The sequence below is a fragment of the Chelmon rostratus genome, chromosome 13, assembly GCF_017976325.1.
Source record: "Chelmon rostratus isolate fCheRos1 chromosome 13, fCheRos1.pri, whole genome shotgun sequence".
Lineage (NCBI taxonomy): Eukaryota > Metazoa > Chordata > Actinopteri > Chaetodontiformes > Chaetodontidae > Chelmon > Chelmon rostratus.
The window spans coordinates 16,722,828-16,743,125 of record NC_055670.1 but is presented as its reverse complement, the minus strand read 5'-3'; the positions used below and the strand labels follow the sequence as shown (position 1 = coordinate 16,743,125).

Genomic DNA, 20,298 nt, shown 5'->3' with positions numbered 1-20,298 from the left:
TCTTTGGGCCCAAAACTCTCCAATAAAATGGCATTGCTTCACATGCCAGCTCTTCACGCAGACCGCGATTTATCAAAACCAAGTGGAAGCAGTCACGCTCTGATTTGTTGCAGGAGTGGATGTTCAAGGTGATTTAAGTGGGAAAAACTGAAGTACTTTAACATATAAAATAGATGAAGTTTGAGTAAGTTAGTAGCTGTGAAACAGCCAAATCAGTGTTTCTGTTTCGTCATGATTCACACCACTGTACATTCTTTCAGTTGAGCCGTACCGGCGTGTGTTCCCGCCCACAGCTTTGCATGTGTTATACCTGTCTCTGTGTGCGACAGGTATCGTGTGGTGGTGCCCTACCCGCCCCAGAGCGAGGCGGAGATCGAGCTGCGGGAGGGCGACGTGGTGTTTGTCCACAAGAAGAGGGAGGACGGCTGGTACAAAGGCACTCTGCAGAGGACGGGACAGACCGGCCTGTTCCCCAGCAGCTTCGTCGAGAGCTTCTGAGCCGGAGAAAGTGGACAAAAGAACCCACACTGTTCCTGTTTCTGAGTCGCAAAACACACACAAGCTCCACAGCTACACACACACGAAGGATGGACCGACATTGGTTTCCCAGAATTACACAGACAGAAAGACGCTTGCTTTGAGAAGCTGCTAACCCTCAGATAAAGTTTGGATTTCAATGGATACTTTTTGTTTCACGTGATGTGTTCAATCTGTCAGCAAACACTCAAACACTGGAATACACTGAGAATAATCAAATTAGAAGCTACTGAATACATCAGTAAGAGTAGCCGTCTCCAGAAACCCATATCGGTCCAACTAATTCACACCCAACACAAACACACACACACAGGAAAGCTAGCCTCGGCTTCGACCAGCCACACAGGAAGCAGGGCAGTTTCTCCCGTCAGTCGCCCGGGGACGGCGCTGGGCTCAGAGGGGCTTCACCACACTCGTCGTCCGGACGCCGTGATGTCGACTACTGAAACCACACAGACTCAAAGAGCACAGAAAGACAAACCCTGCCTCCCCGTTCTCCTCCTTGGCATCATCCACCAGCAAACACTAGCACAAAAAGCATTAGCTCTGCTTTCCACTGAGACCTCAGAACTTGAATTCGGGTGCTTTCTCTGTTTGAAAAGAGACGATTTACGGGCAGGTGATGAGGGAAGTGCGTGAGCCTCCACTCCAGGATCATTGTAAGCACATCTCCGTGTCTAGTTTGTGACAACAAGCTCATGTGTTTCTTATCAACACAATATATGTTAATAACAATGCATGTAGCATTATTGTGTTTTTTATATATATATATGTTGAAATAGATGTTTGTGTTGTCCCAAACTAGTCATGCTGTGATCTGTCACAGGAATTTTAATTTAAAAACAAAATGGTACAATAAGTGAAACATGAATTAGGCAATTAATTTTTCTATTTATATATCTCATACTGATTTATACACCCATTTTTTAACTTTAAATTTCCTTTATTATAGACACCCAACAGCTGGGTTTAACCGCTTAAACTGGCTTGCTGAATGTAGGAAGAAACTCTGATAACTGATTTGTATTGATAAAGTTTTTTGATTTTCTCTGTGGGATTATAGAGAGACAGAACGCACTTGGTAATATTTGATACAACCTGCCAATATGACCACACATACAGTATTTTACACACAGTTGTTGTTATTTGACAACCAGGATTTCTGTTGCTCCTCGTCACAAAAGGAGAAAATCCTGATCCAGCTTTTTTAGTTTGAAATGTCAAAAAATCCCAAACAAGCCGACCAAAAATAGAGTTAAAAGCTAAAAGTAATTCCTCTTCCTCAGCCTGTTCTTGAGATACGGTTGAGAGTTTTTGTCTGACTGCAGCAATATCGCGAAACCAAATGTGTGCAGATTCGATGCTCATGGAAAAGTGTATGAACGAGGGGGAAACGCCCAGAGTCAGAAGGCAGGGACCCGAGTTTTTCATCACACAACTGCCAACAACTTCTGTGATATCGTCAACCTTTAACAAGTATTTTTGTACGGCTTCAGTGAGTGTCGTCAGTCTGCTTTGTGGATCTCTGTGTCCTCAGTGTGGATCCAGGCTTGTCTAGTTTACATCCAGCCACAACCATCTACCTTTGTTCCCTTGTTTCTGGATTAGAAGCACAGTGAAACTCAGAGCTTGACCCGCGAAGTCTGTGTGTGTGTGCGTGTGTGTGTGTGTGTGCGAGAGAGAGAGAGAGAGAGAGGTCAGCAGGATTTTAATGCTGACCATGTATCAGTCAAAGTTAAAGGGCATGAATGGTTTTCTTCACCTGTTTGGGCCAGATTGAAGCACAAACACTACTGGCCATGAGCACACAGGTGAGGCACACTCATTGGCTGAGCACACAAATGTCTAATTAGGTCACAACTAGGTGAGAGTCTGTATATTGGACAAGCACAAGTGAGTCTTCTTGGTTAACTGCATGCATATCATTGGGGAAAGACAGTAAATACAGAATTCTAGATTGAAAATTCTTCTGCTTCTGAAAAGCGACACAGTTTTGGATTTCTTTGTTTTTTTGTCTGCAGCACATCAGTGAAAAGCTTCTCAGAGTCAACAAAACGCTGCAGCGCCACAACAGTTTAGAAACTTCTGTCACTTCTTATTCCCATATGATGCGACTGCAGCGTAAACACTCAGATGTGAGACTTTGCCGCAAGCTCTCCACAGATGTGCAGAAAACAAGAACGAGAGAAAAAAAATCTGACGCAAAAATGCAGCTCAAGGTTTTCTCTCACCCCTTTGATCCCCTGATTAAAGCAAGCTATTGTTTTAATGTTAAATGTTTTCATGTTCACCTTAAGCTTAGTAGAGGCGACCTGTCACTGATGACACAAAAACACAAGAAATCTGAACTTGTGGAATGTTTTTTTTTTCCCACAATTACATTTTGGGGCAAAGAACTTGACCCCGATCCCTTAAACTGTGAAGAAAAGTGAACAAAGAACACGTTCGAGAAACAAACACAGTCATTACAGAGAGCAGCAACGGCTGCGATCATCTTCTGGCTGCTGGCAGTGCATTATGGGTAATCCTGAGCATCTGGAGCAACAGATGAAAGCACAAACACCAGATTAAGATTCCTCTTTTTTTTTCCTCCAGCAGGTCACAGCTCAGCTGGAGGCTGTGAGTCACATCTCAAACACACGCATTACAAGAGTAAGGCCGGACTGACAAATATCGCTTCCCAGTTCGAATCCTGGATCTGAAGCTGTCTCTTTGATTCTTTACACATTTCTTATTTAATTGACCAGTTTTGTGTATTTATTAAATCCCGTTTCACTCAAGTGTACTAGACTATGACATGTCCTCGTGTTTTGGATCAGCCAAGTCAGAGTGGCGTCTTATTCGCCGATAAAATGATCAAAATTAAATGTCAAATTTTGGCAGATGATATTAGTCATTGGAAGCTTCACTCCAAAAATGTCTGCATTGGCCTTGAAAAGCTGTCAGTCAAACCCTAGTGCCTACAAATGCCAGCACACACACACTCAAGTATTGACATGAGGCAAAGCAACCCGTCTCCTGTCTCTTCCTTTCTTTCGTATCGGTCCGACGAGCCTGCTGCTTGTTTTTTCGCAGCTCTGAGCGAGGTTTCCCTTTTCTGTCTGTACGCCCGCTGAGCTCGAGGACTCTAATTTCTGCTGAGTCAAACTTAAGCACAAGTCCTCATTCGTGTCTGAGATCAATAGATGTCAGCGGTCGCTCTTTTGTGCATGAGGTTGATGCTGCGAGGAGGAGGAGGGTTTACAACATCAGGAATGAAACCACTGCACGGTGGTCACTTTACGTCAGATATCTTGAACCAGTGTTTTCATGCCGTTCGTGTTTTGTTTTGTCCCCGTGATGTAAGATCGTGTTTGGTCTCAGCTTCCTGGTTGTAAATACCACTCGGGAGCTCGGGCGACAGCATGAAAGCTGCGAGCCGCCAGCAGCGCTGGAAATTTCCATTGGACATGAACACAACATGAAACACACCGTTGCACATCCGCTTTCTCATTGGACTCGGTATCAAATTAGTGTCCACTCCCTGTTTGTCCTTCCAGGAAGCCTGAGCACCCTGCCATCTTGAATTAGATGTCGGCCATATTTGTTCCTATGGATACTGTGTGTGTGCGTGTGTGTGTGTATGAGGGGAGGGGGCCTCTGTATGTAGCTCTTTACATAAAAAAAAGGAACTTTATGAAAAAGTCTGGTGCGGCCTAAACGCCTCATCCGGACTGAGTCGGGTTGAATACAGCGGTACAGCGAGAGAAACAAAAAAAAAAAAAAAAGAAAGTATATATATAATTCTATATTGTGCAGAATATTTATAGGCCTTTTGTGCCATTGAAGTCATGCTCTGCACTGGCCATGCCCAGCGCTCTCTACCATGTGATCATTATACATCGTCTTGTACTGATGACCCGTGGCTGATTTTGATTGTTTTTTCATGTCAAGTGCATTTTTCGCAATAAATGCCTTTGTTTTAAAACAGCTTTGCACTGTCTTCTTGCATCCCCCCCCGCAGCTTTATAACGGAGATAACACAGGGAGTGAGCGGAAACACTTGTGTACTCTCATGCTTAACAAACACATTACCTGTATAGCCCATTAGGGTTTTACAGTCGCCCTTTGGAGGATTCATCCTCAGAATCATATTATATCCTGCTCTAATTCTAATTATCTGCACTCACAGTGTGCTCATTATGAGCTTAGGAAGTCTTCTGAGCAACACTCCAGGTACAGTTGTCTGACACAGAGTATTACTGGCTTTATCAAGCTGGTAAAGGATGCTTAAGGCTGCTCTTCCTGTCCTTTCAGCGTTCCATCCATCTTCTCCTCGTGTCCTCCCTCACCTCCTTCCCTCTTTCTCTCCCCCCGTCTCTCTTGTGTTCTCAAGCCAACACTGGCTCGGACGAGGTGTGTAATTGGTAATTTCAGAGCGTCGCCGGCACTCCCCTTAAATGACAACCTCATCTCTCCAGCAGCCGGGCCTGTCTCCAATGATCACCTCCATTTGCATTTAGAGTGACTAGCAAAAGGTGACAAGGGTACGCGTGTGTGAATGTCTGTGTGTGTGTGCGAGCGCAGGGGGTATGACAGATATCTTGGAACTAAGCTCACACAGAAAGGCTCGACACCAACACACAAATTCCAACTGCTATATTCAAGGCGAGCTGGAGGCGGGGAGCAAATTCAGATTTTTCAGATTTCTGCAGTGCAGAGACAGTGTTCACCTCTGGCGGGAAAACTGGGAGAAGTCGCGTCACACCCTGAAAGTAGCTCAAGGTGTCAGTGCACATACACATGCACGCTCTTTCTCCACAGTTTGCCCCGGTGAAATGGTTCTCCTCGGGGGCGTCCTCTTCCCAGCGAGGTGCCCCTGCAGGGAATCGATCAGCATTCCTCTGCTTTATGCCAGACCTGTCTGTCTTCCTGTCTGTGTGCCAGCTCTAAGTCACATGAAGGGCAACAGCGCCGGAGGGTAAGACACTGCAGGGAACAAAACCTCCACCACGCGGTACAGGGCGCTCCCTTTGTGTGTGTTTATGTGTGTGCTCTGATGTAGTCAAGCGGCTGGCAGCGAAGATGTTTTACAAATTTCAGTTTTTCTCCTTTAGTGCAGTTATTTAGAAGTGACACACAGAACACAAAATTAGCAAAGATGTTGATGCAGTCTTGCTCCATATGTTGCTTTCCATCCACTGTACATCAGGCCACATCACACCAAGTGTACAATCGCAGTGTTCACACACTTCAGGTGAAAAGGCTTTGGTTCAACTGCGGTGACAGCATCACAGATGAAGTCTTTGACCTTGAGACAGAGAGGACGCGGTCATTTTCAAACAGAACAAACCCTGAAGAGGTGTACTGCGGTCTGATGGACAACACAATGTCCCACACACCACTGGAACAAATATTACGTCCGCAGACGAGTGGATTTTCCCACCATACATCACAGCTGCTGTTCCCTCTCTTTGCTTCAGTACCAGGTGACCAACCAGATGTGTCCTTTAACGTTTGACCTCACCCTGATTGTGAAGTCAGGAGTTTTGTTCCCCTGCTTATTCAGACACAGTTTGGATAGTGTGTCACTGCATTTGAAATTTTACTGAGAAGTAACTGAATCTATTTCCTCAAGTACTGTAGTTAAGTACAATTTTGAGTATTTCCATTTAATGCTACTTTCTAATTTAAATCCCCTACATTTCAGAGGGAAATATTCTGCCATTTCTCCACTTGACGGCTGGAGTTATTAGGATTTTGCATTAAAAAAGCCTTTGTTCGATTTATAAAATGATACATTGTTATCATGACAATTCCAAACAGTAGGTAGAGTAGTTAAAATAGCCCCACTTTGACCAGCTGCATTACACTCACCGGCCACTTTATTAGGTACACCTGTCCAACTGCTCGTTAACACAAATTTCTAATCAGCCAATCACATAGCAGCAACTCAATGCATTTAGGCATGTAGACATGGTTAAGACGATCTGCTGCAGTTCAAACCGAGCATCAGAATGGGGAAGAAAAGTGATTTAAGTGACTTTAAACGTGGCATGGTTGTTGGTGCCAGACGGGCTGGTCTGAGTATTTCAGAAACTGTGAGCGGCAGTTCTGTGGGCGAAAATGCCTTGTTGATGCCAGAGGTCAGAGGAGAATGGCCAGCCTGGTTCGAGCTGATAGGAAGGCAACAGTAACTCAAACAACCACTCGTTACAACCGAGGTATGCAGAAGAGCATCTCTGAACGCACAACACATCGAACCTTAAGACAAATGGGCTACAGCTGCAGAAGACCACACCGCGTGCCACACCTGTCAGCTAAGAACAGGAAACTGAGGCTACAATTTGCACAGGCTCAACAAAATTGGACAATAAAAGGTTGGGAAAATGTTGCCTGGTCTGACGAGTCTTGATTTCTGCTGCGACATTCAGATGGTAGGGTCAGAATTTGGCGTCAACAACACAAAATCATGGATCCATCCTGCCTTGTATCAACGGTTCAGGCTGCTGGTGGTGGTGTAATGGTGTGGGGGATATTTTCTTGTCACACTTTGGGCCCCTGAGTACCAACTGAGCATCGTTTCAATGCCACAGCCTACCTGAGTATTGTTGTTGACCATGTCCATCCCTTTATGACCACAGTGTACCCATCTTCTGATGGCTTCTTCCAGCAGGATAACACACCGTCATGTCATAAAGCTTGAATCATCTCAGATTGGTTTCTTAAACATGACAAATGAGTTCACTGTACTCAAATGGCATCCACAGTCACCAGATATCAATCCAATAGAGCACCTTTGGGATGTGGTGGAACGGGAGATTCGCATCATGGATGTGCAGCCGACAAATCTGCAGCAACTGCGTGATGCTATCATGTCAATATGGACCAACCTCTCTGAGGAATGTTTCCAGTACCTTGTTGAATCTATGCCACAAAGGATTAAGGCAGTTCTAAAGCCAAAAGGGGGTCTAACCTGGTACTAGCAAGGTGTACCTAATAAAGTGGCCGGTGAGTGTAGATCACTGCTTACATCTTAATGTGAAAATAATAATACTCTAAAATTTTAGAACTTCTTCATTTTTACTTGAATTAAGTTTTGAAAGCAGAACTTGAAATTGTAGCAGTACTCCTATATGTTTATAGTCTGGCTTTGCTACTTTTACTTAAAACCCTGTTTTCCAAAAAAGCTGAGACGCCATGTAAAACGTAGATAGAATGCAATGATTTTCAAAACACTGAAACCCCATATTGAACTGAAGATAGCACAAAGTCAACATATCAAATGTTGAAACTGAGAAATTTCATTTGGTTTTTGAAAATTATATTTCGAATTTGATGCCAGCGACAAGTTTGAAGTTTCAAAGGGACAGGGGCAACAAAAGACTGGAAAAGTTGTGGAATGCTGAAAGAAAACAGCTGGTGGAAGATCTCACTGTTAATCAGGTTAACTGGCAACAGGTGAGTAACATGATTGGGTATAAAAAGAGCCTACCAAAGAGACTGAGTCTTTCTGAAGTAAAGCTGGGGAGGGGTTCACCATTCTGTGACAGACTGTGCTGGCAAATAGTGCAACAATTTAAGAATAATTTCTTTATTTAAAATTGCAAACACTTTGAGGTTTTTATTGTCTACAAGACATAATTGAACATAATGTCATTAAAAGATTCAGAGAATCTGAAGAAATCTCTGTATGGAAGAGACAAAGCTGAAAACCAACATAGGTGGTGGTCTTCAGGCCCTCAGACGTCACTGCACTGACAACAGACAGGATTCTGTAGTGGACTTCACTGCATGGGCTCAGGAACACTTCCAAAAACCATCGTCCATGAACACAGTTCATCGTTACAAGCTGAGACTCTACCATGCAAAGAGGAAACCATATATAAACCAGATTCAGAAACGTCGCCGCCTTCTCTGGTCCTGAGCTTGTTTAAGATGGACTGAGGCAAAATGGAAAACTGTTCTGTGGTCTGACGAGTCACAATTTTAAATTGTTTCTTGAAATCATAGATGCCGTGTCCTCCGGCCGAGAGGCGAGGGACCATCCAGCTTGTTATCAACCTCACAGTTCAAAAGCCAGCGTCCATGATGGTTAGTCGCAGTGCCGACTTGTCACCCACTGAAAAGCAAGAGGAGTTGGTCTCTATAGTTCCCAAACACTTACAGAGTGTTGTTAGAAGAGGTGATGCAGCAGAGCGGTAAACATGACTCTGACCCAGCTTTTTAGAAACGTGTTGCTGGCATCAAATTCTAAATGAGGTTATACTGTAACTTTCAAAAAACAATTAAATTTCTGTTTCAACATTTGATATATTGTCTTTGTGCTAGTTTCAATTGGTGTTTGTGTTTTGCAAAGCATTTCATTCAGTATCTATTTACATTTTACACTGTCCCAATCTTTTATGGAAATGGAGTTGTACATTAAAGTAATAAAAAAAAATCTAAATTATATAATCTTGTATGAATATTTTTATTTTTGATATTCTAAGTGCATTTTACTGATAATACCAAATTTCTACTATATAACTATATTTTATAAAATTTTGAAAGCAGAACTTGAATTTGTGACACACTGTGTATTATGTCTGGTATTGTTACTTTTTATTAATGTACATCATAATACTTCTTAAACCACTGACAGCACCATCTCAATGATGGAGAAAAAAATGTAATTTCCAAATACGGGTGTTTGATGTATCAGTCACTAAGCTGTGTTAGAAGTATCAGGACCAATATCAAAATTCTGATCATTGTGTTAAACCTGCATGAAATAAACACAAACTGGAACTTTTGTTTTAAAACAAAATGAAAAGCAGCTGAAATTCATTATCATGCGCCACATTGTAAGATGAAAACAGACAGAGTGTATCATGACAAAAATACAAAGATTTATTTAGAAAGAAGAAAAAAAAGCTCCCAAATAACACTGTTTATTCCTTAAATACAAGTGTAGTACAAACGTGTCTTAAAAGTGTTATTTCATTAGGCATCGGTGTGTTTCCCTGGATGTACAAGTGGGTCGTGTGTTTCTAAGCAGGCTTCACACAGATAAGGCACTAACACATCATCACTAGTGTAAATACTAAGTGGCAGTGTTTGTGAGTAAACGCTGGTTTATAAATCACACTTTACTGGAAACCAGCACCAGTGTTCTGGTTTACTCTGTGCTGTTAAAATGCTCCGAGGTGTGAAACATCCTGACTCCAGAGAGAAGCGAAGAAAGAAATGATAAAAATACAGTCACAAACACATCCCAACTCTCTTCCTGGATTCCCTCGACAAGCACTGATTTGACATGATGCATTTTCTCCACCAGTCAGCTCTTTTCAGACAGACTTCGACTGTTTGTGTCAGTACGAAAATAAAAAAGGGAGCAAGTAAAACACAAGATATGTATAAATATATGCAGTAAAATGTACCTAATCCAAAATCAAACCTCACCCTCCAAGAAAACTGTCAAACTGTGATTGGACAGGAGAAGTTAGAAGTTCATAAATAACTTGTTCCCTTCAAAACAACAGCAGGAGAGACAGTGTGGCTCCTGCAGGTTTTCATAATGCTGGTGTGCTTACAGGAAAAGTTTATGGCATCAAGGAGGTGTGAGAAAATGACAAATACAGACATAATACAGAAAATGGATAATGATTATAATGCCCTGTGGCCGTGCTTATGACAATGCTGAATGCACTAGACCAACCTTCAGAAATGAGCCCTGTCACATTGCTGGATTTAGCTGACACACTGCACACAGGTCTCTGTGGAGTCTTTAAAGGCGCTATTTAAACATCACAGGACTATTTCACATGGAGCTGCAATGCTCACACTATATTCTGTCTCACAGCAGCACTGCTGGAGAACAGCTGTTAGTTGAATAAATAATTAAGTGATGGACTGTTGATTGTTTATCTCTCTATTATCCAAGGAGATTTCAATCTCCAACAACTGAGCTTGGCCATAGATGCATGAAAAAATTTTGCCTCTCATCCAAAGGGCTTCTTCAGTTCTAACTGAAGCAGGTGGAGAGCCCCAGGGACTTATCCCAGTCAGAACTGACACTCAAGTATCTACAACCAAGTCCATCTGCCCCTGATTCAACTCTCCTTGGATAAGCATGACCTGGATGACTGAGAATCTTCACAGACGTCTCTCTATTAATGACCCGCTCGCCTCTGCTTCTCACTGACAATGCCAACATGTGGTTAAAAATAACAAGCTGTGAGGTTGGGACATGCTGTATCTGAAGCATCTTGCTCGATATGTGTGCTGTAAGCAGTTGGCATGAATGAAAGCTGAAAATGTCGGTAGGTTGATGTTCTGATGATGACTGTGGTTGTCCGAAGGTTTTTGTTCCACTTTTGCCCCAAAACACAGCGAGTACTAAATTGTCTCATTTTCTGTGCTTTCTGGTTTATTACACAGATCTTATTATATTTGTGCATTCGAAATTCTCAAAAAACAAACAATAACCTTATGCTACTGTACTTTTACATTGATTTTGCTCTCAGTTCCAACTTCTCAGAAATTTCACTACGTCTGACATTGTCAGATTGCCGTCACGACTTTTAGGAGAAGCAGACTCGGGCGTTTGTTCAGACATTGAGGCCAAAACGTATGTAAATCTCCTCATGAAGTCATGCATGTCATTAGACAGCATTACAACTCATTAAGAGTGCTGTCATCAATCATTAAAGATATGGCAGACAGGTTAAATGCAACTGAAGTCCCTTTCAATGTGTTGTTTGTACCTTTGATCGATGTACAGCATCTAATGAAGCGGCTGTGTGAGGAATGACACACTGAGGTGTCACTCAGTCTGGGCAGTTAAAAAAAGAGGGAGGTACTGTAAATGTAAAATAAAGGTTTTATATAAAAATGAAAGGATAAATATAAAACACTACACAGAGGTATAAAACCCACAAAGAAGATTAAAAATAGCATTGAGGAAGGTGTACACAGGATTTGTGGGTACAGTCATGATACTTTGGCACAAAACTCACACTCACACACACTGCTCGTCTGTGTGGGGGGGTTCCTGGTTAGTGTTTGAGACTGGCCCACAGAGGGCTGGGAAGGATGTGGGCAGAATGTCACTGGTTATACTGGTCATACTGGAGTTTACTTCAGATCCCTCTTCACATGAACCCAGAACTGGAAGAGAGAGAACGAGGAGTTGAGAATCAAATTTAAAGCAAATTCAAATGAACACATCTCACATTACTGAACTCACAGTCAGTGCATTAACTATCCGGCTCAGTTAGCAACTTCAATGTTCACTTAAACCATAAGTGGCCTTTTTTCCAGTTTATGCATTTGTCTTCTAGATTGAATTTGTTCTTCTGTCTTTGTGTTTGCAATTACAAAAATATCCACTCTCATATTCAGTATTTTATAAGGTTTGACAATTTGCAAAAAGACGAATCTACTGAAAAACTGTAGACGTTTACACAACCCAGTTTACTGTCTCGGAGTGCAAAGTCCTGTCAGTCAGTGCACTCATGTACACAAATCTTAAATGCACTGATAACATGTTATGAGATTTACTGCCCCATATCAATTTAACCAGCAGATGGCATCATGTTCTGTATTATATAAAACTCTTGACTACTGAACTCACTGTCAATAGAGGGTCCATAATGGCTCAAAATGTTTCATTTCAGCCTCCCTGTCGACAGAACCACAGCTTTTAACATCAGCATTAGCTTTTGGAGGAGCCTCTTACTTCTTGCGGTCCTTGTCCTTCTTGCCGTTGGCGGTGAGGCTCTGGGCCTGCAGGAGCTGGGCGGCAGCTCGTCTCTTGCTGAAGGAACTCTGGTCCTCGTCCAGGAGTCTCTTCTTTTCCTCCAGAGCTGCCTTCTCGTCTGCATGGAGGCGCTTCAGCTGCTCAAAACGACTTTGCAGCTGAAACACAGGTGGAGAAGAACAGCGCTGAGTTGAGCAGATGCCTCCATTCTGCCTTTCTATGTAGCAAACTAAAATCAATTACTTTCCTCATAATGTGTTTTTTGCTGTCTCACACAGAAACCAAATTATATGTTGAATGAATTACAAAAAGACTGATTTTCTCTGGGAGGAAAAAAAATACTTGACTTTTATTCAGTGAAAGAAGAAACATGAAAAACTAATAATATTTGGTTTCTTCGTAATTCGTAGGGCCTATTTCTAGCAATGTTGCTGCCTTTCAAGATCTCACTGATTCATTGATGAGTACAGTGTTATCATGACCAATCGAACCGATTGGGGCAATAAATAAGAAACCTGCATTGTAATTAACTAGTTTTTTGAATAAAAGAAAGAAACAGAAATAAAACTGAACTGCTGTTAAGTCAGCAACTCACACCCCGAGGACCAACATGCACCTAGTCGCGGCAACGTTAACACACGTGCTGAGTTCGTGTTTGCATGTCTACTCACCTCTCTCTCAGCCTCCTTCAGCTCAGACTCCTTCTCCTTCACCCTCTGCACAAACATCTGCCTCATCTCGTCCTCTCTCTTCTGCAGCTCCACCAGGAACTCCTGACGCTTGGCCTCATAAGTCTGCTGCAAGCTGCATGCATGCAAGCACACACACACAGAGTTGTCAGTCACGTCAGATGTGCATCGTGTCCACACAGGCGTTCAGGAGTTGGCATCTCACCTGACGGGTTTGCACTCCGGGCCTGTGTCTTTGAATCCCATTTCCTCCAGTTTGCAGCGTCTGTACAGCTCATAGTGGCGAGTGTGAGTCTGCTCTCTCAGGTCCTCCATGTTCACACAGATCAGCATCTCTCTCAGCTTCACAAAGTCACAGTGATTCTCGTTCTCCACTGACGCACACATCAGCACGTATGAGACAAATAAAAGGGTTAGCCATCCAGCTGATGTTAAATATTGTACATTTCAAATAGGGCTGAATGATATGCAAAAAACACTATTCTTATTGTGATTATTCTGACAGTCATGCCATAATTTGAGCAGGAATGGTCATTTCTGCATTTCATTTTCACTGACAAAATATAAACCCTTACATCTGGGAACATGCAATTTCGATTTTGCACTTGACCATTTTGTGATTTTGATAATATTTCAAGCTTCATAAATTTTTTTCCAGATGTCATTGAATGATGCCAGAAAAGCCTTTGGGAAAGCATTTAGACCACGATGAGACACTGACAGCCACAGTAATGATATTTCTTGTTGATGTAACTGTGGGTTGAATGGCAGCTAACACTGACTCTGTTGAGTTTCAGTGTATTGAGCTCTTTCGGCCACAGTACTCATTTATATATGTGGTAATTCTTGTGAGGGGGAAAGAAAATGTAGGTCTGAAAAGATAAATAGATGTCCATTAAATCAATGTGCTCCAACAATTAACAGCAAGGTCTTTGGATATACAAGCACAGTTGAGTAACAGTGATCCATCTTACCTTGTACAACACCCCAGGGATATTGACGAGCCTTCACCATCTTATTGCCGACGCAGACTTCCTCTGTGCTGCCAACTACAGCAAATGGCAAATGACCCTACAGAAACAGTTTATTTACAGTTCAGTTCTGGAAATAAAACCACTGCACACCAAAGGGAATAGAGTGTAGATCTGTCAGACTGATGGCTGAACTGAAGAATCCACACAAACAAAAAACAGGACCTTAAAAATTGGGTTTTTGAATTGAAGTACATAAGTTCTTAGCAGTCAATACACCATAATAATACTGTCTACTACTGCCTCAACCAGCAGATGCTGCTGAGAAGAGCTGCCATTTTCACATAACCCAGGCTTAAGAAAGTGCTCTAGTTGTAGTGGTGCAAGAGTGTGTGTGTGTGTTTTCTTACATTCATTGTAGTGTTGACCTTAGCTACGGTCTCATCATCCAGGGGGAACTGGTAGATCTGGACGCCGTTGCTGACCAGCTCACTCATGATTTTGATCTTGAACTTGTGCAGCTCGCTCTTGCTGATGGTGTCAGCTTTGGCAATGACTGGGATGATGTTGACCTACAGCAAGATGGGATTCATGTTCATGTGCAAAATAACGGACTCTTCTTCCACACCAATCGTAATTAAATATAAATCATATTATCTGCAGACTTTAGAGTTAAATCAGAGCTTTAATTTGATCTGTAAGAACCAGTGCATCTATTTTTCATTAAGTAAGAACATAAATAATAAACTAACTGAAACTACAAGAGAGGGGCATGAGAAAAAATATAACTGGATGATAAATGCTTAAGGACATTATATCTAATTATGTATCAATATATTTTCCATCAGACCTCCGACTCATGTGACATTAGCTTTGTACCACTGAAGAATTCACTAGAACAAGCTAATCATACTTCAGTTCAACAGGTTGTAGCTTTAAGTGTCTCAGTCTGGTTTAAAAATTGCTCCGGAGCAACAAAGGGCAAGAAGACCACCTGAGTTTATTCAATGTAAGTTTAGTTAAAATTTTAGCTTATTACAACTTGGTAAATTGCCATTTAGACCATTGTTTCTATATGTTATGCTAACTCATAGTCATTAATTTAACATATAGCAAAAAGATAGTCCATTTCGAATTGCCTGTGGACGCTGTAATGTGATAACAAATAAATGTATTGTTAATTTGAATGTAGCTTTAAGAGTTTATCAAGACAAAACTGGTCACAGTAACCTCCCTGAACTCTGAGCGGAGCTGCTCCAGATGCAACAGACATGTATTGCCAGAGCTAAAACAAGCTAATCTCACTGATCAACATACCATGAAGCTACATGCAGACACATTACAAAGGCATTCATTAGTCTGACTCTGGCGAAGTACAAACAACAGTGCAATTCCAACACTTGTGTTTTCACTACTTTATCTAAAATACTTTTGAAAAGTGCTTTTGGCAAAGTGTTTAGTAAACCAGGTTTACTTATGTTATTTCTGGCCCAGCAGCCAACTCTGCTGTCCAAGTCTTCCCACATTCCAGTCCTGCCTGTCTGTCCGTCATCTCGTCGTACCAAAGAGAGGCTTGGAATGAGTTGTTGTCACTAGGCAAGCTTCTGGGCCAGACCACACACCCATACACACTGATCCCAGTAGAGAAAACAAAACAATGCTAGGATATCTGTTTCAACAGCTGTCTGAGTGACTGACTGTCTCTCCGTCGTTGCTGCAAATTCAACAAATGCCTCTTTCTGTGTCTATCTGTACAGTGACACAAAAGGACAACTCAAGTGTGTGTGCGTGAGGTGATTACGCATTCCACTGCTTTTTCTAGTTCATTCACACGCAAATTCCAGGGTTACTGACACTCCAGAGCAGCAAAATCACACAAACACACAAAAAACACAAAGTCGCGACACACAGAGAGCATGGGAAAGTTTCTGACCACTTAAAGAGCAAAGGGAGGGGCTTAGCCAGCTGGATAACAAACCTCTCCCTGTAGTCAGGCATAAAAAAGCAAAGAGGAAAGTCTACAAACTACCACAGCACTTCCCATTATCACACACACACATCAGTTTATAATCAGTTCCCATGTAATGTTCATTCCGTTTCCATTTCCTCAGTGTCTGTTGTGCAAATATACAGGGCAGGCCTCTATGGCAGCCAAAATAATTGACAAACCCATATTAAAATATCAGCAGTTTAAAAACTCCAGACACATTTTAGGTCAACGCACTATCATCTCCACAAAGTCAAACATATTGTGTGTCTTTGTAACTTAAAGTTAAATACAATCTTCACCACACCAACGACACCTATCTTTGGGATGCTTTCAAGATATAGCTGATATTTTATGTCAATGTCTGCCAGTTTTTCACTGTTTGACTGTATGTTTGCTGTACTGACAGACTGCCCTTGCATCTAATTCTACTTGCTCTTTTTACGATAGTTGGACCTGCTAATAACTAAGCTGTTAAGTGGCGCAACAAAAAAGTAAATGTCACAATCTAACACAATTACTTTGTGAAACAATTTGTACAATTCCAGTAATTGAGCCATTTTTAAGTGCTTGATACTGTATTCTGTCTGGGATATACCTTTGAATATTCTATGGTATTTCATGAAACTCCAATCTAAGGGAACACTGAAAAGCCACCTGGTGTATTGACAAACCAATGCATCAGTCCATCCCTTCAACACACACACACACAAGCTAATCCTTCTCCTACCTTGCTGTCTAGTTTCTTCATAGTGACCAGGTCCAGGGATTTGAGGGAATGTCCTGAGGGGGAGATGAAGTAAAGGCAGGCGTGGACTCGTGAGTCATGGTAGTTGTGAAGGGAGCGCTTGATTTTTAGCTCCTCCTGCAGATAACTCTCAAACTGCCTGTCGATGTAGTCCACCACTGGCTGATAGCTACAGGACAGATGGATAGGGCTGATCAGAAATTTGAGTTTTGTGAAAGGTAAACACAAATCAATTCACAGTGCCCGTAAATTTTGAATAGATTATTTAACAAAACAGTCATTCGTGTCACGTTGACTCTTTCAAACAATTTGAGCCTGTCACTCTTCTTCACTGTCAATGAAACTCTTGCACAAACACTTCTCCTCCCACCTCTCTTGTTTGTTCATCTGGTCTCCAAAGCCCACAGTGTTGACCACAGTAAGACGTAGTCTGACGTTGCTCTCCTGTAGATCATAGGTTTGAGCCCGCAGCTTCACCTGAGGCTCAAAGTGGGATGACTCAAAGTTCTCAAAGTTGGTATTGAACAGAGTATCCATCAGGGTAGACTTTCCAATACCGGTTTCACCTTGAGCCAGAAAGAGATGGAATACAATTTTTAGTAACTGAACTCCATAGTTGAAATCCAGCTTAGTGGAGTAAGCATCAGAGACTGGCACTCTTGACACAAAACAAGGTACTTTAAATGCAATTTTCCTAAAACTTAATTTGCTAGGGGAAGGATGACTCAGTATGAAGCTCCAAGTCTACAATCCAGCTGCACTGGAGCAGTGTGGGGGAACAGTGGCTTGCTAAAGGACAAAGAGATGGTAGTTGCTGAGGAGGAAAAATAATATTAAGCATTCATCCAACCACACATTTACTGGTCAAGACTTTTGAGCCAGCAGCATCCTTCTTATTACGATGCACCTTTGATCCCTACTACAGCTCCTAATACTCTGACTAATGCTCAGTTATTAGGAGTGTCAAGCACTGATCAAAAGGTACAGCAGCAGGAGTAGGAGGAGAGGAGTAATAATATCAGACAGACCTAAGCAATAGCGGTGAATCAAGATGTGCATGCATGTAATGCCACATGAGTAAAGAATGCAATGTATTTTCGCAGTAGCATCCTGTATGTGCCTGTGTTTCAGTATGGGTGTGTGCATTGTGCATGTACTGTATGTGTGTAAGTGTATGAAAATGTACCGATGCAGAGAATATTGAAGCAGAAGCCCTGGCAGATGGACTTGTTGACAAGTTGATCCGGGAGGCTGTCAAAGCCCACATGGCCAGCCAGGGACAGGGGCCGGACTCCTTTATCCTGAGGAAGAAATAACACAGGAACAGACCATTCTCTAGATGCTGCTCAAATAAGAACAATGATCCCCCAAGGGATTGGCTTTTAAAAAGTGTTCACTTGCAAGCCACTTCCAGCCTCATATATTAATATTTTGTTGTAGGGATGCACAATAATAAAGATATTAGGAATATTTGTTTACCAATCCATACCATAATCATATCATACAGATACATAAACCTGGATATGCTGTTTATCAATTAAGAAATGCCCATGGCAATTTAAGCAAACACAAAATTATACACTTGCTATTATATAAGGGACTCAATCACTCCTCAAATAGTCCAGGCAGTTATAATATTTTTACATAATTACTGATAAATACATTACACTTTTCAGCATGGCCTTCTTAATTTCGTGGAATGAAAACAGATGTGCAATTTTATGATTTTACTCTGTGGCTCTAGGCAACGAATATAAAAGCCTAATCAAACCTAAAAGTGTGCTGTCTGTTTCTCACCAAATGAAACAGAAACATGAGGGAAAAAACACATTTGTCAATTACTTTCAATGGGCAAGTTACAAAAAACGGATCTGACTTTATGAACAGTCTATGGCTAACCCATCCTCTTGTGCTCTCTTGTCCTCCTTTGACCTGCCCCCGGCTTTAATCAAGAATTCCACAGTATCACTAGTCAGCTAAGCAGAGGAGTAGCATTGACATGATGTGGTTAATTTACTGAGGGTAATGCAGTTCATCATGATAGACCTCCAAGTTTTGATAATTATAAACCATGTTGTCTATGTGGAAAACAGTTACACTTCCACACAAGTTTCGAACAAGTGTTTTTTTTTTACCAAATGACTTGGTTGGAGTAACTACGTGGACGCCAAATTTCATTCAAAAATGTAGCGATTTAGCGGCGCTTATCAGACTGCATAACTACCACCGTAACCTACATAACTTACCAGTGAAAAATGGTCTAAGACTTTATCAGTTTTGTTCTTGGAACTACGGGACATGAGTGGTTAATGAGGCAGCACACAACTATGTTCATAAACTTTCAACTGTTGAATGGCTAACTTAGCGCAGTGTTAGCTAGCTAACGTCCGCCGCCGTGTATTTTGGTGAAAGATGTAACTTCGGGATCCCCATTGAAAAGTTGAAAATTTAATTTGAAAACTCCCGCTTAATGTTTAGGATATATGTGGATATAAAGGGCAGATATGTTTTTCTGTTCAACACTGCGTGAGTTACGTTTGAACTGCCGTGCTTTCAATAACTTGAAAGACAGAAAATAGTTACTGTATCGGCCTAGCGGTAGCTAACTTAATGATAGCCAGGGACACTCCCTGCTCAACTGACAAGAACAATGTCATTTCTGAACCACAAAGAAGGAAAATACTAACCGGCTGTCGAGCAACATCCGAAGACGCCATAGTTTTGGCCAGAAGTTAATACCCCAGACAGAGTCAGAAATAATACAACAAAACTGAGTGAACACCAACTTCTTTTTTTTAGAACCTTGATCGGGACCGCCTCACTGTGTCTACCGTCGACAACTGGACAGACTAGACTACTCAAAACAAGACAGGAATGAGGTGAAATCTATTGTTTTTAAATGTGAGTTAAAAACCGCAATGCCCTTAATTAGAGCAGCATGTCTCGCGAATTCAAATATTTACCATTTCTTAGAAAAGAAATACACTACATTTGTGAGAATGTGTCGTCAAACTATGTTCATTTAATGTAGTGATACACTTGAGTCCCCCCATTTTTCTGTATAATGGTACAGCGCAAGTTAATTTCCCAGTCGCTTCCATGACATATTGGTACTGTGAGAAAAATGGTAAAGATGTCCCGCTCAACGTCTACATCCAACAGCTTCTCCACTATGGAGTTCATGCTTGGTTTCACATATGAATGCTAATCTTAGAGAATTCAAAAAGCACTACAAGGATTGCGTCGATATTTTTAAAAAGTACACTGGCTGGTTATCTTTGTTAGTCTTGTTGGCCAACAAGATTACCATGGCATGTCGACTTTAAATACACTATCAACAGGTTTTAGTTCATCATCTCATATAGGCCCAAGGTATATTTCCACTTCTTTCTCACGCCATTAGAGCCCAGTAGACACTTAAAATAAAACTGCTTTATTTAAAAATCAGATCGCCTCAACGACATGGTTGATTGTACTAGTCATTTGAAGCCTGAGTTTACGAGGAACACTTGAATGCAGCATCATTTTTTGCCGTGGTGAGCCGTTTGCTTGGTTGCTTCACGTACGTGCGACCCCTGTCTGCCGGAGCTCGACACTCCCCATGGAGGAGAGGAGGAAACCAGAGAAGAAGATGCTGTCATCCG

The 20,298-nt window shown here is 41.8% G+C and overlaps 2 protein-coding genes across 2 annotated transcripts in view; one reads left to right on the top strand and one right to left on the bottom strand.

Moving 5' to 3' along the window:
• The window catches only part of LOC121616021 (E3 ubiquitin-protein ligase SH3RF3-like), a 94,491-nt gene extending 90,183 nt beyond the window's left edge, over nt 1-4,308 (top strand). The window contains exon 10 of the mRNA XM_041950609.1: nt 330-4,308. Within this exon, the coding sequence (XP_041806543.1) occupies nt 330-498 (169 nt within the window). The 3' untranslated portion in view covers nt 499-4,308. The remainder of the gene's footprint in view (nt 1-329) is intronic.
• Nucleotides 4,309-9,385: 5,077 nt separating this feature from the next.
• sept10 (septin 10) lies at nt 9,386-19,480 on the bottom strand. The gene is made up of 10 exons (XM_041950353.1): nt 19,342-19,480; nt 17,841-17,955; nt 17,025-17,220; nt 16,637-16,823; nt 14,330-14,491; nt 13,923-14,019; nt 13,154-13,322; nt 12,931-13,063; nt 12,239-12,417; nt 9,386-11,667 (listed from the first exon to the last, which is right to left on the bottom strand). The coding sequence occupies exons 1-10, from the start codon at nt 19,369-19,371 to the stop codon at nt 11,652-11,654; spliced, it is 1,284 nt and encodes a 427-aa protein (XP_041806287.1). The 5' UTR covers nt 19,372-19,480; the 3' UTR covers nt 9,386-11,651.
• Between the last annotated feature and the right edge of the window lie 818 nt (nt 19,481-20,298).

What these genes read in the sequence shown, in the direction of transcription:
- sept10 (XM_041950353.1), bottom strand. Translation starts at nt 19,371, where the DNA reads ATGGCGTCTTCGGATGTTGCTCGACAGCCG. An exon ending in CGGATGTTGCTCGACAGCCG is followed by an intron (nt 17,956 to 19,341) that starts GTTAGTATTTTC and finishes TTTCTTCCTCAG; the next exon opens with GATAAAGGAGTCCGGCCCCT. An exon ending in CTTCAATATTCTCTGCATCG is followed by an intron (nt 17,221 to 17,840) that starts GTACATTTTCAT and finishes TTCTGGCTCAAG; the next exon opens with GTGAAACCGGTATTGGAAAG.